This window comes from Limanda limanda, chromosome 17 (assembly GCF_963576545.1).
Source record: "Limanda limanda chromosome 17, fLimLim1.1, whole genome shotgun sequence".
NCBI lineage: Eukaryota > Metazoa > Chordata > Actinopteri > Pleuronectiformes > Pleuronectidae > Limanda > Limanda limanda.
In genome coordinates, this window is record NC_083652.1 from 6100581 (window position 1) to 6119552 (window position 18972).

Here is an 18972-nt window from a genome sequence, read left to right on the forward strand (position 1 = left end):
GGTAGGGCATATAGTTAAGCATCTAGGAAATGCATTCAAGAAATGTTGTGTGTGTGTGTGTGTGTGTGTGTGATAATGTATTGAATAAAAACTAACTTTGTATTTGATACAGAACAGAAATGGAGAAGGCAGTGAAGTACAGTCATAATAGTTTAAAGGCACAAAATACATTTCAAGAACTGACTTCTGCATAAATTGCATGTTTTATCCCTTAGCTGTTTGTTTAATGCTAATCAACAATCTGTATTGAGGATCAAAACAGAGTTGTGATGCTCTGATAAACTATGTGCTACGTGTTTTTCAAAGCAAGCGTCATAGAATTTTTTTTTATTATTTTATATATGTGAAGGGAATACAATATTTGAATGATTTTACCACTTTTTTTAACAGTAGTAGTTTTTAGTCTCTTGTGATTTATGTATATTAAGGGAAACAAATAATATTTCGAAAATCTACAAGTTTGAAAGCCATTTCTCAACATATTGTGACATTTGACTGTAATTTGTAACTGGCTGAGTGAAAGAACCAGAATTTTTCTTGAATAAGATCGAATGAGCTAAATCTGTGGAGCAACTTTATAAAATGTGACATGAACTATTTAAATGTTAGACCAGCAAACTGTCAGCATGTCTGCTGATGGATTTCAAAGCTGAAATGTGCAAACACGCAGTTCTCTGTATTTCTCATCTCCATTGACTCCTTCTCCTCTGAGATTAAAATAAAATATAGAAAAAACAAATGTTTTTCTCTTCCAACAGAACAGATGGGTGGGAGCTAAGACGGCAGAAGGACAGAGCAAGAGAAAGAGCACATCCATAGGTGACGCCTGGCTTCTCGGGCTAGAGATGACGGATGGGATGTGGGAGAACGACAGCTTCGCCGGCCCCTCGCCTGGACTCCCCCTGCTTTTGCTCATGTTCAACGACAGCGATCTGAACCAGACACTGTTCAACTTCAGCTCCTCCAACTGTTCCAACTTCACCGACCCAAATGTCCCCTCAGGTCCCAGCGTGGCAGGGGTCCTCATCCCACTCATATACATCATTGTGTGCATCATTGGCCTGGGTGGAAACACTATAGTGATTCACATAGTGCTGCATTACTCAAAGATAGAGTCTGTCACCAACATCTACATCCTGAACTTAGCCATAGCTGACGAGCTCTTCATGCTCAGTCTGCCTTTCCTGGCCGTTCAGAACACCATGCAGTCGTGGCCCTTTGGCTTGTTCATGTGCCGCCTGGTCATGACCGTCGACTCCATCAACCAGTTCACCAGCATCTTCTGCCTGACCGTGATGAGCATCGACCGCTACCTTGCTGTAGTTCACCCCATTGTGTCTTCAAAGTGGCGGCGACCTCGGGTGGCCAAATTGGTGAATGGCACTGTGTGGGCGTTGTCGTTTCTCGTTGTTCTGCCTGTGATCATCTTTGCCAACATCCAGAGGGCCGGAGGCACCTGTAACATCTCCTGGCCTCAACCGACTAACATCTGGAGCGCTGCTTTCATCATCTATACTTCCACTGTTGGATTCTTCTGTCCTCTTCTTATCATCTGCCTCTGTTACCTGCTCATTGTTTTCAAGGTACGCAGCTCGGGTAAAAAAGTCCACGCCACCTCCAACAAGCGCAGAAAGTCGGAGCGGAAAGTGACACGCATGGTTGTGATTGTTGTTGCAGTGTTTGTCTTCTGCTGGTTGCCTTTCTACATCCTCAACATCATCAACCTGCTTGTATCCCTGCCCTCAGACTACCAGGGTCTTTACTATTTTGTCGTATTGCTCAGTTATGCTAACAGCTGCGCCAACCCCATCGTGTACGGCTTCTTGTCAGACAACTTCAAGAGGGGTTTCCGGAAGGCGCTCTGCCGCTCCACAAGAAAGGTGGAGAACCACGAGCCCATGGAGCGACAGCAGCAGCAGGAGGAAGGGAGGAGGGCGCTCATGCCCAGGGAGAGCCTGAGACGGGGAATCGGGGACGAAGTAGACGAAGATGAGGAAGACGTCTCAGAAATGACTGAGATCTACAGAATCGGCCAGAATGGAAACAGCAGCTTCCAGCCACAGAGCTCAAGGCCACTGCTCTCAGAGACGACTCAAGACGCGACAGAGCTGCCGTCCCCTGACAAGAAGGACAAAGCTGGTGACGCAAAAGGGAAAGATCCAGTCAACGGGTCCACACTTGCTGCTCCATTGTTTCTCAATGGAGCCAAAAATGGAAACATCAAATCTCTGCCAGAGGAAAACTTGGAGCAGGGCACCTCACTGGAGATAAGTTATTTATAGTGTAAAATATGGACTCTGAGCTTGTGTTACTTGAAATATTACTTGAAGTATTATAGTGCAGGGCGAACTGCCTCTAATCCACAAGAAATACCAGACAAGGTTAAGAAGCGTTTCTTTTTTATCACTGAGCTCAGAAAGAATGTATGACAGTTTATAATGTGTACTTTCTGTATAATTTGTATAAATGCATGGCTGAATGTACAAGTTTGTACCTTTATTTACAGTTATTAAGTTGTATTGTAAAGATTTTTGTTCCATAATGTGACAAACATTTCCTACAACTTTCAGCTTAACTCGCTGCAACATGTTACACTTTAGTTAAAAGGTATATTGACAACATGGCTATACCTATCTTTTAGACAGACATCTCCTGCCTGCAACACCTGTTTCCTAGAAATTATGTTTATATATAAGTAACTAGTTCTGTTAGGTTTAAAGAGGAGTGTCAGGCTCAAACCCTGAGTGTGTGGTTGGGTTCATGCAGCAAAAGCACTTTGGTTAGTGTTGGTGAAAGATTAGAGCTTCAGCTAAATATTAATAAACACATCTTGTCTTATGCCTCTTATTGCTTTTGACTTTTTCCGAATCAAACCATAGCATGATCTCTTAAAAAAACATAGCAATGTGAGTGTGAGTGCCTAAGCATAGCCATATTAACTTTCAATCATATTTTTTACCATACGTGGAGATATTATTATTATAGGAACATGAAATTATGTTATACTGCTGCGACTTTGCAACAGTGGTGGAGAAAGTACTCTTTCGTTTAAGTAAAAGTACAAATAAATAGACAAAAATGTAAAAGTAGCACTTAAACTTTTCTATTTGAGTAAAAGTAACCAATGGCCTTTTACAACTCGATTTCAGGAGTTTCTTCTTTACCAGTGACACTGCTGCTGCAGGAGGCGGGGTCTAATGTTACCTGCCCGCTCTGATTGGATCAGAGATCCAGATCTCGTTAGTTATTACTTGGTTACTAAAAAAATATATAAAATATGTCAAGTGTTATTGTATAAAAATGGAGTTGGAAGTACAGATATTTGATAATATATGTAGTGGAGTAAAGTGAAAAGTACATGAAAATAAGTACAGACACGTGAAAAATGTACATATGTAAATGTACATTGGTGTGCCAATCTGCAGGTACGTTCAGCAACTTCTCGTGTTTGTGAAAACAAAAAATGCTCATTATTTAACATTACCATAATTTCCTAGAAGGTTTGAATGACTTTACATGTTGTAACTGACTTTTTACCTTATATATGAATATTGGCTTAAGTATAGATAGCTTTTGATTAGGAACTGACTGTGGCTGCTATTAGTTTGCTGTTGCAGAAAATGTGTAAAGGAGTTGTAGCTGTTAATGTTGCAGAAACCCAGACTTCGTCTTTGTGTTCTATTGCACATTTGATGACGTCAGTTAATAACACTTATATTGTGCTGCCTGATGCCTCCACAACAGGAAGAATCAATATATTTATGTGTGTCATACAGCAGCAATGTTGTCACTTTCTCTTTATCATACATTATCAGGCAACATCATTTCCTGTGCTGTGGTTTAGTTTTTAATCAGTAAAACATCCATTAGACAGGTCATTCTGGATCTTAAATCTATTATTATCATAAAGCTTGTACGACATTGAAAAATATGAAAAGTTAATAATACAGTATTTTGTGAGTTAATAATTACACCCAAAACAAGTTGGTTAAAACGTGTCTATCATTGTAAATAATATAAGTTATTAAAGTAGTTGAAGTTTAAGTAAATACATTCATAATTCCCACAAAAGCCTTAAATTGTATCTTTCTCAAAGTTTGTCAATTTATTCCAAATCTGAATCAGACTTTTTGATAACCATTGCGACCCAAAGGCAATGAAATGTATACATTTAGGCTTTAACCCTGAGACCTTAAATGATGAAGATGCAACATATACCTTGATATGTACAGTATATCAATTTGTCACAGTATTTCATTCTGTCAAATCTGACATTACTGTTCTATGCTGCTCTATGTTGTAGATAATCACATCTTCCTTCATACTGAGAAAATTCAAAACAAATACCGTGCAAACCACTGTCGAAAAATGTATGAATAGTCCCAGTATTAGTAGCTTTTATTAATGTATTGTGGCCTGTTAACTGGTGCAGTACGAAAATTGCTTTTTATTTTATTCTATAAAGAATGCTACCTCACTAAGTGAACTTCAGGGACTCAGAGAACAACACTCCAGAATGTTTCAGACGTCAGGCTGCTATCGATTCATGATGACACTGAAGGATAAGAAAAAAGTAGTACAGAGATTACATTCAGCGGTATTTCACCTACCCAAACCATCTTTCAATTCAGAGATACAAAGTTCTCGCGACTCGGTGGGCATGCAACGAATCTTGAACATAAAGTTAAATGGTTGGTTCTTTCTTTATTTAACAAAATAACATCTTTCACATTGGATCTGATGTCTTCATTCAAGAAAATACTCCTGCGTGTAAGAGCTTTCTCTAACTGCAGAAGAACCAGGTCAGAGTTGCAGTTGAATAGTATGGACAATACTGATGACAACTGCAACATTAACAACATAATTTACTATTCCTTATCATTAACTTTTTCGGGATTTTTTATGACAAGAACTGGAAAAAACATTTTGTGAAAGTTCCATGGATACCCCTCTTTCTGTATAAATGTATTCATTTGTGGTTACATTTTACTCTAGCCTCCCTCTTATTAAGCATTTATAAGTACTAGATTTAAGAAAATGGTTCATAATACATATCACGTAATACATATCACGTGTATAAGAGACATTTTATAGGTGGACAGTATTTATGAACAGTTATAACTTATCCCATGATGACAAACTTTACATAATTGCAGCTGTGTTTTAATATATCGCCATTTATAATCTGTGTGTACACCTGCCTCTCCCACAGAATGTACAGTTGCTGAAAATTACAATAATGAATACTTATAAATGTTAAACCACATTATTGTGTTATAAACAATTCGTAAATGTTCATATTTTAATAAAAATGAAACAAGGGGGTTGAAAGTAAAGTGTCACTTCATTTCTTGCTCTTGAAATGGAAAATGTATATACCTTCAAGTTTATATAACCCCTATGCTGTGCACTTTGTGATTTATGAAATTAATCGCGTGCAGCTTAGTCCACCTGGTAACACCAGCAGTCGTAGGGGCTGCTCCTGGCATAGGCGACATAGGTTATTGCCTAGAGCTCAAAATGCCAATAGGGTGTCACAAGAGGCGGATTTATCATGATGTGATACAATGTTCACTGATGCAGTAACGTCACATTACCAGCGAAGCGCCAGGAAGCACTGAGAAGAGCTGGGTAGGGCCGGGAAGCGCCGCCGCCTGGTCGAAATCTTCAGCGAGGGTTTCGGGTTCTTGTATTTTTTCTCTCTGTGAGCGAAACGGGCCAGAAAAAACAAAATTGATATTAAACTATATAAATGATATAAATAATCAAATATGCATCCCATACTTTTGATTTCCCCGCTGCTCTCCTGGAGTTTCAATTTCCCAGATTTTTGCCCCCACATGATGGAATTTCCCCATCTTTAATTATGTACTTATTCCACACATTTGTCAGTTGTGTCTAAACCATGGTCTAAACAGACAGACACACAAGCACACAATCTCTTGTGTGTTTGTTTGAACAGCCAAGCGGCTGTTTGCAGGAGCTTTGTACCTCATTAATTCTTCTTTTTGTCGACATGAATAGCTAGCTAGCTGTCAGTACAGCAGATTTCCGACTCTATTTATATTTTTTATTATATATCTTTATTATTTTTTATAACCTACATTTTTTGTCTGCCTGTGTGCATTTGTACACAGTCAAAAAGTTATTGGAGGTGCATGACAATTTGACAGGCTATTTGAGAGCATGTGAAATAAATAATGTTTAGCATTTACTCATGTTTTACATATCCGTATGTCAAACCTTGTTCATATTGCATTAAAAGGTAGACACCAAATGGATTATGATGGGTGTTTCATTCTGAAAATATATATATATTTTTAACTTGTTTTATTAACTAATGAATGTAGCGGAGTGAAGGAAGGATTTGCGTTTGTGTATGATGGGGGGCCTGGGGGGGGCGCCAATCTGAAATCTCGCCCAGGGCTCCAACATTGCCAGGGCCGGCCCTGGGAGGAGGCCAGAGATCTGATCTACTGGTGAGATTATCTGCTCTAAATGGAAAGGCTTTATCTGCGAATAAAATTAGAAGAAATGTGCAGAATTACCACTGCAACAAAGTGTAAGATATAAAGGAATAAGCTTACCTTACAGATTTTCCTGCAAGCAATACAGATAGTTTTCAGAGCTCAAGCTTTCCTATGGCAATCTTTTTTACCTCTTCTACTCTTTTATTTATAACAGAAGATACACACACAATGTAAGGTATTCTGTGATGTAGGCTATACGCAGACAGTTATAATAAAGTTTCCTGCCCGAAACACGATAACACATTTTGAGAAAAGATGTTTTTGTCATGATTCTGTCCTTGCTCCTATTAACTTTTGAAGTTGACGGTTTTGGTTGTGATTATGGACTCTTTAGTTTTAGGACTTTTAGCCTGATTTCCTTGTGTTTTGGATTTGTATTCTGTTTGGTTGTTGTCCCTGAGTTCTCCGTTCCCTTTTTTTATTTTGAAATGATGCTCCTTTTGTGTCTTGAGTTCCTGCCTTTGTCCGGTTTTCCTCTCCAGTTCCGCCAGCGGCCTCCAGAGAGTCTTCGCCAGCGGCAACCTGCTCAGCTTCTTGTGAGACCCAGCCATGGTCCCTGGCTCAACCTGTCTGCCTGGTCCCAAGGCTCTGACTCTTCAGTCTACAGAAGGCTATATCAGTTTCTGTATACATATCTAACAATTGGCATAAATGAGCCTTAAGAAGAACATTGGGCTACCACCCTAACATTCGGCTTCAGTTTCTCTGACAGCCGCTCCCCAGTATTCATCAAAAAGTCACTTTCCCTATGTTCATTCATGAGTGTGCACATGAATGCTTCCTCTCTGTATAACTGTGCTGCAGCTGGTCTTGGCTGGTCTTCAGCCCACATGCCCATGGACACCCTTCAGCGAAGATCCACTGAGGAGCACAGCACCATCATTAAAGATACATTAAAAAGGGATTTGTATGGCTCATACATATTTGCAATGCCCCTGGGGTTTGCTGTGTAAAGGGAATTAATATGTGTACAGGGGCGAAGAGCTGGGAAGGGTTGTTTACGTTATCTGACCATTACTAGTGTCTTTATGTACAGTTTTAGCTTTGTGCTTTTGTGTGTTGGGCTATAAATATTGTTGGTTTGAGCTGCCTGTGTGATCCCCGGCTCCCTGTGGTGATAACCCACCTTTGCTTACTGCAGATGGAGAGGTGATAGTCAGTTGCTGGTGGCATCGCAATGACTCAGTGTGATTCTCAGCCCACAGGCTCTCACCCACACACAATATGGACAAGACTCAAGTTAGCACTAAAAGCCTATTATTCACTTTTTATTGGGCAGGCGCAGCTATGGAAACTTATTGTAAACGATATCAGCTCAGGACCTTGAATACAACAAGGTCCACAAGGGAATCCAAATTAATCTTAATGCATCAGTGACCCACGCAGAATATGTGGTCACATTTATTGTAATTTAATTAATTAGATTCTTATTATTCATGTTTTTTTGTATAAACACAGCCTACATCCAATAATAAGTGGTTTAACCAAGGCATTCATATTAACAAAAGTTAAAAACGAAATGTCAATAAGACATAGTATTATATACTGCTCCAGGCAGCAGAAGGCAGTTAAGCTCTGTTTGTAGTTAGTCACCATGATGACATTGTCGATTATAAAGAGAGTGTAGCTGCTATATATATATAGTGGGTGTGTCTGTTTTACAGCTTGGTAATGTGTACAAACTGTTTAATATAAATTATTAATGTGTAATTAAAGCCTAACTGTGTATCCTTGAAGGTACCAGAGGAGGGCAGTGTGCTCCCATAGGATAAAAGCCCAGCCGGCTTTGCACTCTCTTTCCATTTGGACTCATCCCAGTAAGAGTTTGCATGCTTTGCTTTTGTTCGACATCTGTAATGCTTTCGCTCCACAACACCTTGCACCTCATTATGCTCACACACTAACATCTGACGTACACACTCCACATTTGTCGTTACTTATTGACTGTTTAATTGATAATACTTTAAGCTACAGTGTCCATCTCCGTATTTGTCATGACCTGTGAGTTTTTCCCTTGTAGACTGTAGCCACGTTCCCCTTTGGGTTCGTTAGGCTGATTTTCTGTAGTGTTGTGGCGAACATGGTTGAAGCGTTTGCTTGGGAGGCTGTCCGTGGTTTTTGGGAGGGTTGCTGGTTTACTAGTCATTCTGCTGGTTTTCCTTACTAACTTACAGGCGGAAGACATTTTGTCTCACTAGTAAGACTCTGTACCAAACACGTAAGGGCTTTGACCGATGCATTTTCTTTAACTAGTTGTGCATAACTAGTAAGACATTTGATCAACATGTTGGGCTTTTTATCAAACTATTTCATCGACTACTGTATTCAATGTCAATATTAAGTTTCATTACAATAGATGTTGCAATGAAAGTGTAAATCAGTTTTCCTGACCTTTGCTGTGCATGAATAAGATATTAAATCTATTCAGGGATTAGTTTAGAAAACAGACGCGGGACCTGACCTGTGGCAGCGGAAACAAATTGTGTTTTTGTCCCATTGAGCTCAAATGAGCTGCTCAAAGTCAAAGCAAAGAATCACACAAACACAGAGGAGACGTGTTTCTGATTTAGAGCTCCTCTGTCAATACTGTGTGAATAACCTATATAAACAAGTCATTATCTGTTTCACTTGTTGTTCAAAACAGTTAATGAAGCTTGATTTCAGTTTTTTCTCCTGAGTATGATAAGAAAATGGAAAAGACAAGGATTAGGACACTAAATACAAAAATAAACTCAAAAGGACTTTCTTTAAAGGCTGCACAGTCCAGCAGAACATTTCAATCAAACCAGGTCAACAGTTAACAATGTGGATAATTAGGGCATTGCACCCTAATACACAAACTGGTCTGTGAGCTCTGTCTGCAGATACACAAAAAAGGTAAAAGTTTGTTTATTGATCTGCAGCCTCTCTCACTGCTTCTAAGTCCATTTACATTGGACAAAATGAGCGTGCTCTTGCCATCTGGTGGTCATACCAAGTAATCCATTCCTGTTCAAAACGATAACAAATTCATGAAAATGAATACATTTAAAGTTGCAGTGTGTAGAATTTAGTGACATAAAGTTTTTAAGTGTCATGTTGCAGCTGAATACCCCTCACCTCATCCTACCCTTCCAAACATGAGAGAACCTGTTGTAACGTTAAGTTTTCATAAGAACTCGGGGGGTGTTTAGTTTGTCCAGTCTGGGCTACTACCCTGATGTAAATATAAAGTATTCCAATATAAAGGGCCCATTCTAGGGTAAATAAAACAACAATTTGTATAATTTAGATGAAACACAGTGGCATTCAAACAGAGACCAGTACAACATCCTCTTCATGAACTATGAGGACATGATTTTGGTGAGATGTTTTTCCTCTGTTTAACTTCTAAATCATCACCATTACGACATTTGACGCTTCACTTATTTGGAATAGGGAGAATGTTTCCCGTTTCTTTCCCACTCCTCACCCTGTACATGTGTTGTTGCTTAATGTAACTGTTGTGAGCAAGTAAAATCTCCAGTGATAATTCTAATCTAGTCGCGGCTTCAGCTACCCAAATCAGGCTCAGCAAGTTTGGTGTTCTGGTGTACTGTGCAGCTAGTTTACTTTAAAAGATGCATTTATTATTTTTTCTTTACACAAATACCACTTAATCCCTTAGACACAGAGCCCAACAGACATAATCACGTTTGGCTGGGGCACTGTTGCTAGATCTGAGCCTGCATTAACTATACCACATTTCCTTTGAGGGTCACAGGAAGGTTGGAGGGGGGCTGTTGCAAATCCCAGCTGACATTGGGCCAGGACAGGTTGTCAACATATCGCAGAGCCGGCATATAGACAGCCATTCATGCTCATATTCAAACCTATGGAGAACTCCTCAAGTTTGCATGTTTTTGGACTGTGGGAGGAAGCCGGAGTACCCGGAGATAAACTACTACATGTTCCTAAATTGATAGTCAGAGTTAACGTTCTCTTCTTTGTTGCACTATTTTAGGACCTAAAGGCAGCAGTAATGAAGATTGCCAGTTGGGGAACAACCTTGGTGAAGCAGCAATCGAGCAAATTGTGAAGATATCTCCATTTGAGACGATGAAGAAAGACTCAAAAGCCAGTTTTTTTTCAAAGCGGCTTCATGCGTAAAGGTAACATCACATAACTGCAGCGTGTGTGCAGAAGCATGTTAACAGAAATTATTTTTTATTTTTATATCAGGGCAGATGGGTGACTGGAAGAGCTTCTTCACTGCTGCTCAGAGCGACAGAATTGATCGACTGCTTCTGGAGGAAGTGGGAAATCTATCTGGGAAGTTCATCTGGGAATAGGCAGAGAAGCCTGAGCCACCAGATGTTTATGTTCTTACTCACAGAAGAGCTTAAAAATAATGAGTAATCTAAATAATGTTCCAGAAAGATATCCCGCTTTCTGAGTCAGGGTCTGTAAATAAACAATACAAAAATAAAAATGCATTTTGCCAATCTGTTCTTTATTGAATGTCAAAAGGATTTAAGTTCAATTTAAATGTATGGTGCAGGCTGCTTTGGTCACCGGAGCCGACTTCACAAGTTCTCTTCATCTAGAAAGAGAGGAAGAAAAAAAAAACTCTTCATCAGTAAACACAACAGGATTTGTGTGGCAACTGGCCGGGCATTTTCACACCTACTTGTTTTGTTCCGGCCCTTCTGACTTTTCAGTCAAATCGTAAACAAAATACCAGTGTGAAAGGTGCCTGAGACTAGAGCTGTGCGATTACGGCAAAAGGTATCATTACGATTATTTTGTTCAATATTGTAATCACTATTATACATGTACATTACCACGATTACTCGTTGCCCTTGGAAACATCTAACATTTATTGAAGCACTTTCTTTGTACTTTGTAGCCATTTTATTTGTTTCTGAAGCCTCTATTAGAAGTATTCAGTGTATTTTTTGCAAACCACACCGTCATTGCAAGTGAATGGTTTGGGAATTCGTAAAAAAATGGTTTGTTTGTTAAGTTTCGGCATGAATTAAACTCCACAGGTAACTGTGTAACCCTGCTTCTATGAACAGACCCCTGAATTTATACTCAAACAAGACCTAAAAATAAAATATGTATTTTATAAAAACCTTTCTATGCGTAATGCAAAAAGATACTCTTATTTGATTTTATAAGCCAACTCCAAAGGTCAATAATAGTTTATAGTCAAGTCTTCAACATGAAGTACAGTAGCATCAACTACTGAATTTCACCTTCTTCCTCCTCGTCCTCTTCGTCCTCTTCTTCTTCATCCTCCTCATCAGAGCTGAAGGTGCCATCAGGCAGGCTGTACACCCGAATCACTTGCTGTGGACAAAGAGGGCCGCCAAAAAAGTGTCAGCTCCAACAGTTTCTGTCCACCTCATTATTTGTAATCCTGCATCACAAAGCCTGAACAAACACCGTGACCTCTCACCTTGTTTGGGTCCTTGAGGATGAGGTACTTGCCCTCATCCAGCTTGCGGCAGATGTCAATGACACAACGGAGGATTCCCCAGGCGTTCTCCATGCTCAGGTTGATCTGGCTGGCGAATTCGTTGGGTTTGAACTGCTGGGTACCCAGGACGACGTGGCGAGCTGAGTCCTTTGCGTGGTACCGAGACACGTACCTGAAGGACGCAGAGGAGATGAAATGAATACAGTCTAATCTTCTACTGGTCAACAAGCTCTGCTGTGAGATGTTCTGCTCTTGCACGAGTCAAAGTAACAGATTTTATATTTTTTTTGTTTCACAAAATCCAAATCCTTACTGAGAACTACAGTCCCTGTGTTTTTCTGTCACTCGTGCATGTTCCTTACCCCAGTTTAAGGTATTCTGATCCCGCCAGCATGGCGCAGCAGGTCCAGCGAGCCAGTTTGTAGCTGTTATTCTTCAGTTCGGTGGCCAGGACGGCTCCTCTCTGAGAGTCCAGCTTCTGACGCCAGTCCACGCCATTACAATGCTGATGACCAAACAAAAGGAACAATACCGTTGTAACAGAACGGTTACTGGCAAAGGGTTTGCACAGGATTTCCCCACTTAGTTAATACAACGACTCAAGATGCTCATATTCAGGTTGATTATTTTAATTTGAGTAAAAAGATTTTGCATGCTCTACTGTCCAGAACACACATCACTTTCCTCATACTGTCCATTGTTGCAGGTCTTCTTCTCAGCCTCTGTCGGAAACACTTGATTTAGGCTCCTGTCTCTCTAAGGCCCCCCTACTCATATAACCCAGTTTGCTCTGATTGGCCAGCTGATGCAAATGGTGGGCAATGAAAGGTCAAGTGACATCACAAGGATACGGAACACAATAGAGGAAAGCTGAAGTGTCCCTTTTGTCTGCATGACTTTATGCGGAACCTAACGCAGCTTCAGTTTCACTACAAAGCATCCTTCCCCCTCTACTTACCCTCGAGTCCCATTCGTTTAGGGTCTTGACATTGATGAAGGACACTTCTCCGTTGGCACCAGTCATCACCCCATCGTGCTCACAGCGCACAATCAGATCGATGTCCTCCCCGAGTTTCCACTGGCGGTACCTGAAACACAAAGATGAGAACACATCAGACCTGAGACAAAAAAAGTTTTTGACACATCCAGTGATTTAACTTTTAACACAGATACGATAAGTTTGTCTATCGCAGGACTAAAATATTTACCATTTAATTATTGAGAAAGATTGTAAGCTCATTCTTATACAGACGTCCGGCCATACACACTGCATTAAGTCTTTTTTGTAATGATTTACCCTTGGGGTGTAAATGGTAAATGGATTTGTATTTATATAGCGCTTTTCTAGTCTGATGAAGACCACTCAAAGCGCTTTACAGTACAGTTTCACATTCACCCATTCATACACACATTCATACAGTGCATCTACTTGCAGCACTTTGTTATTCTATGGGGGGCCGTTCAGGGTTCAGCATCTTGCCCAAGGACACTTCGGCATGCAGATGGTTCAGACTGGGAATCGAACCGCCGACCTTCAGGTTGGAGGACGACCACTCTACCCCTCAGCCACAGCCGCCCGTGTAAAGATACGTGTATCTGACCAAAACGTTTCCAGAACTTATTTTGAGTGCATACTGGACAGGTTTGAATAAAAAGTATTACTAAATATGATCAATGTTTGCTGTTCATTGTTACTACTGTGTATAAAACGTACCATGACCACACAACCAAGGTGCTACTTAATCGCGAGTCCCCCCCGCCCCAACTCTGTGGGCGTTCAGTGTTTACCTGTAGGCTACGGATGCCACCTCACTCTTGTCCGTGTCCTCCTCAACAAATGGGTTGGAGTTAGGGAACTTGTGCCTCTCTCCACCCTGAATAAAAAAAAACGAAAAAGTGATGTGAAAAAAATTATACTTAGGCTTCAGACAGATCATGTTTTACTAGATGCCCGAGTAAAAGGCCTTGGAGGTCCTGATTAACATTGGTGAAAGCGTTTGGTCCTAAAGAATTACAAACTGCATCAGGCTTCCTCAAGATACATTTTCTATGAGGAAAACGTCCTGCCTTCAAAGTATTGTACAAATATGAAAAGAATCCAATTCAAATTGACGAGCAGGGGCTTATAACGTTTGTGTTCTTACCATTCGTAAACACTGCTGACTGAAGTTGTGGTTGATGTACGTGGCCTCCATTGCCAAGTTACGAGGAGAGTTGAAGGAGTTGCCTTCATCCTGCGGAGGCTCATTGGCCGTCTCGCTCACAGTCAACAAATCTGAGTAGACGTGATAGACATTAGGTTAAAAAAAAGAAGGTAATGAATCATCACGCTCACCACTATTTACCTTAGTGTCATTTAGGACAACCATGTATCAATGATACCTTTATGTCTAATTTCTCCTCTTCACCTAACATAAATGTTGTATTTGCGAACCAGCACAGCTAGCGTCAGCTCTGTGGTTCCATTTTGAATTTTATCTCAAAGCTTCCATGCATGGTGTTTAACACTTCCTTAAGGACTGTCACATTAAAGTCTTTCCATTTTAGCTTTATAATGTTACTTTTTGTGTGGGAAAAACACTGCAAGATGCAGTGATAGGGCTTAACATTGATTTACAAGAAAAGTTATGGCTGGTAAGACCATTATTTCAGTAAATATTACATTATACAGCTTGTATCATGTGAGCGGCCGTTGTCGGCAACATCTGATTTCATACTGTGTACGTTTGTAATGTCCGGTTCATCCACCATATAGTTCAGCTTCTCTGACAAAGTCTTACCAAAGTCAGAGTTGTCCCTCTTGTCAAAGAACAGCTTGTTGCCCACTCTCTGTACAATGATGTCCCAGGAGTTCACTGAGCGTGTGCAGCACATCAAGGTGGCCAGGATGGCATCAGTGGCAAACACGTTGCCCTGAGTCTTAGCCAGCTGGAGAGAGAGAAAGAAAGAAATATTAATAAATGTTAAAAAGCTGTCAGAACATTGAAGACTTCCTCTGACTGGAAAGTTCACAGCCTTTCCTCTGACTGGAGACACATTTGGCACTGCCATTGGCTGGAAAAAGGTGCAACTCAGTGTTCAGAGGGACTGCCTGGAAATTGTTGCGACAGTGGAGACTTTCAATGAAATTGATCAAATTTGAATTATCTTTGATACCACAGCTCCATCACCGATTGCTACTACACAGACTCTGGCTCCAAATGGTCTCATTAGAGCAAGTTATCACTGTTCGTATTAGAGATATTTTGGAGGAAGTGAACACATTGTCTATCTTTACATACAGTCTAGGTCTGTGTTAGATAAGTATCATACAGGTGTAGCAGCTCTTTCAGGAATGGCCTTGCCATGTCTGAATAAACATGAATGTAAAAGAAACTCAAGTCTCAATGACACTTTAACAGCATATTTCACATGTTAACAGGCCAACGTTGCCATGTTGTGTTTGATTGCAGCAGATTATAATATTAAAGACTCAAGACCTTGCGGATGACGGGATCATCAGTGGTGGTGACAGTGTGGAAGATCCTCTTGATGCTTTTCAGCTGCTTTTCATTGCGGGTGGTGACTCGGTCAAATGCTTTATCGTAGTACTCCAAGGCACCACAGCACTCGCTGGAATAAGAAACAACACTGTCAGCATCTTCAAATTCACCTCTGGAATGTGTTTAAAAGAGCAAATGGTAAATAAATCACTGTTACTTACATGTCGAGCGGGTCGGCCACCTCCATGTATCTCATCTTCATCAGTCTGGGGAAGTCCATCTCCTCCTTCACCTCCCAGTCGCTCCTAACCTCCACAGAAGAGTCTCTGGGCTTCAGCTGTGTTTTGACCAACCAGCATGTCGAGGGAGGGAGGAAATGTATACAAGCGAGAATTGTATGAGATACTCGTCTTACATACAACATCATCTGGAAAGATTTTGTCTTGTGGAGCTGATACAGAGCTGCAACTTGTAAATTATATTCTGTTATTAATCTGCAAATTATTTTCTTGATTATTGTAGACTGAATACAGCGAAGGTGAATAGTTTAACTGTCTTAAATTTTAAGATGTTAGTTTTTCCATCATATATGACAAACATAAGCAGTAAACAATTCACATTTTCGAAGACAAAAAGGATTTTCAAAATAGATGCTGGTTAATTGTCTTGTTGTTGCTCAAATCCAGAAACAAAATGGATGATCTGATCCACACCTGGGATTTCTGGTCCCACTTCTGACGGACACCAAACTGCTTCTGGAACTTCTTCTGCAGGCGCATACGATCCCTGAGAAAAAAAAGCACCAGAGCTTAAACTGACGTTTTAACAATATCACAAACTGCGTGTATAAAATATGACAAAGTAATATCATGCTGGGATTCTTCTCTCCCTTGTGTGAAGCTTGGAGGAAGAAACCTGGCGGGACATTTCCCCCAGGATCTCACCTCTCCTTCTGCTTGGCGCTTTTGGGCAGCGTCTGCATGTTGAACTGGGTCAGGTTCCTCCGGTCCTTGTCCCTGCGCAGATTCCTCTGTTGAAACAAACATCGCGATGTTATGGGACTAGTTCAAATGTAACACATGATACTTACATTTTAAATCAACTGACACGATTCAGGGCTCTGCAACTTAAATTTTAATTTTTTTAAACTACAGAGGATTTCATAAAATACTTGCTTTATGATAACACCATCTATAAAAGGCAGACACATTTTTGTCTGTATTCTTCAACTACACATGAGTAATTCTTTGCATTAGAATAAATTCAGTTAACGTGGACACTGATGAGCAGCGAATATATTTACCTTTCTGTGATGTTCACTGAATATTTTCTGAATGTACTTATTTAATTTTTTTTGTCAGTATTAAGTGTTTCTGTGGTGTCTCTGTCTTACCTGAGCAAACCTCATGCGGTTCCTCTGGTAGGCCGTCTTCTGGGTCTTGGCGGTGTCCACCAGCTGGAAGCTTGTCTCATCCTCCTCATGAAAGTAGGCGTACTGACTCCCACCTCCGAACTGAGAGGAATACTTATCTGGAGACAAAATATGTACATAACCCCGTCAGAAATAAACTTGAGCCAATGCAGTAATCAGTGTTTCATACAGCAATAAAGATAATTTACACAAGTATATTTTAAATAGCCGTCTCACTCACTGGTGTATCTCTTGTCTTGGTAAGTTGCTCCAGTCCAGTCAGCAACCTGAAAAAAGACAAAGCACAACATGAGAAACTGAGAAAATCTTTATTTTTTCAGTCCAGAATTTTGGGCGTGTCTAAAGAGAGGTAACAAACCTTCCCCAGGCGGTCTCCTTTGCTGAATGGCTGGTAGGGCATGTCTTTAAACTTATCTGGAACCGCACATGGACCCCATCCAGACGGATTGTCCTGGATCACAGGGGCGTTGAACTTCGCCATCTCCTGTGGTCAGAGTAAAAAAGATGAGGTTGTTCAGTGACCAAATAGAAAAGTTTTTCCAGACAACAAGAAATCTGAGATAGAGTTTGTGGGATTAAAATGTAGAGGAATCATCTATATCACACATGCACAGGGTCTCAGGCAAAAAGCAGCACTGAATTCTTCAGCAATGCACTATAAATATATAGGCACTGATCAGTTTGCGCAGTGGTCTAGTCATCACTGACCCGTGAATTGAACTGAGGTTTACATAAAACACAAGACTTGCATACACAACCTACAAAACACAAACTGGGGTAGATGTAGAGGCAAAGTATGTGCAAATAAAAAGTAAGGAAGGTTAGAGTGCGTCGCAATTTCAACAGATGATTCTCCTCTCTGCTTAGACGGGAGTCATAAAGTGCAACTGCCATGGGTAAAAAAAAAAAAAAATGTTATTGTTCATTGTTTGGCTCCAAATTCTTCGCTATTTTTAACTGATTTATCACCTTTTGATTGTATTTTGTCTTTTTAGTTACTGCAGAGTATTTAGATGGAGCAAATTTTGTAACGTATGTTATGCTTTGATGATATATCTAAGGTGATTATCAATAATCAATGTATTAGTCTATCTGCCTGTTTATCTAAATCCAAACTATTTCACACTACTTGTTGACAGAATAAAGACACTGAGCTTTCACTGGAATAACAGAAACATTAGATGATATCATAAATTCACTAGATTCCCATTTGACAATTTTCTTGATCTACATAACAGCTGCTGAGTGTGGAATTATTATAGGAACTAAATATTACACAAATCTACAACTGATACATCAAGTTTCACGGTTTTCTTTTGTTTATTACTCCTCGTTGAGTTGTATTTATTGCTTATTGTCTATGTCTTCTGTTCTCGGTTGTCTCTTGGAAAATAGATGAAAGATCTCAACGAGGAAGCTGTAATTACGTATGACTAGTTTAATATAGTTATAACTTAATTAAAATCGTTGAAACATCGTGACACATTTGTAACGGCAAACACTGAACTTGCGAGTCCTTCAAAGAACCTGGGACAATTAACACTCAATAAATTATTATTTTAGAGAATAATTTATGGCATCGCAGCTAAAGCTAGCATGTACAGGAATCTAGACAGGGGCACAAACGGACCCATTATAGAGGGAGAACAAAGCTAGCTTCTGAATTGAGGATTACGACTGTATCGTTTCATCCGATACTTATCTTAGTAATAAGTGCGACTCGGTTGGCTAACAGTGGCTAAGGCTAAGGCTAGTCATCCTGCCAGGTGGCCGCCCTAGAATGGCTAGGCTAGGCTAACCGAGCGGCGGGCAGCTAACACCCTCACAGGTCTCTAGAGTTTACATCCACATACACGACTGAGAACAGGGTGTTTTCAACCGTGTGCACATGTTGCGCTGAGATCTCACCGTAGACGATGTTACACCGACCCGAGCGGTTAAATCCTCCAGGTCGTCACGCGGAGAGAAAGCTCGACGTAGCACCGGGGCCAAAGGAAGTGACGACTGCCGTAAAGCAAAACGACGCTGTTCCTGCCGTATGACATGTAGAGCTGTCGTAATTTCTTCTTCTTCTGTATTCTTTCT

General features: G+C 40.3%; 2 protein-coding genes across 2 annotated transcripts; one reads left to right on the forward strand and one right to left on the reverse strand.

Annotated features, from left to right (window-relative positions):
* The first annotated feature begins 821 nt into the window (after window positions 1-821).
* Window positions 822-2282, forward strand: LOC133023296 (somatostatin receptor type 5-like). The gene has a single exon (XM_061090293.1). The coding sequence runs from the start codon at window positions 846-848 to the stop codon at window positions 2280-2282; it is 1437 nt and encodes a 478-aa protein (XP_060946276.1). The 5' UTR covers window positions 822-845.
* An 8698-nt stretch (window positions 2283-10980) lies between these two features.
* On the reverse strand, window positions 10981-18886 carry eif3d (eukaryotic translation initiation factor 3, subunit D). The gene is made up of 16 exons (XM_061089930.1): window positions 18796-18886; window positions 17246-17371; window positions 17108-17153; window positions 16849-16985; window positions 16400-16485; window positions 16169-16241; window positions 15677-15792; window positions 15453-15585; window positions 14754-14901; window positions 14118-14248; window positions 13762-13847; window positions 12932-13061; window positions 12336-12478; window positions 11953-12145; window positions 11750-11843; window positions 10981-11091 (listed from the first exon to the last, which is right to left on the reverse strand). The coding sequence occupies exons 2-16, from the start codon at window positions 17366-17368 to the stop codon at window positions 11075-11077; spliced, it is 1656 nt and encodes a 551-aa protein (XP_060945913.1). The 5' UTR covers window positions 17369-17371; window positions 18796-18886; the 3' UTR covers window positions 10981-11074.
* Window positions 18887-18972: the final 86 nt, after the last annotated feature.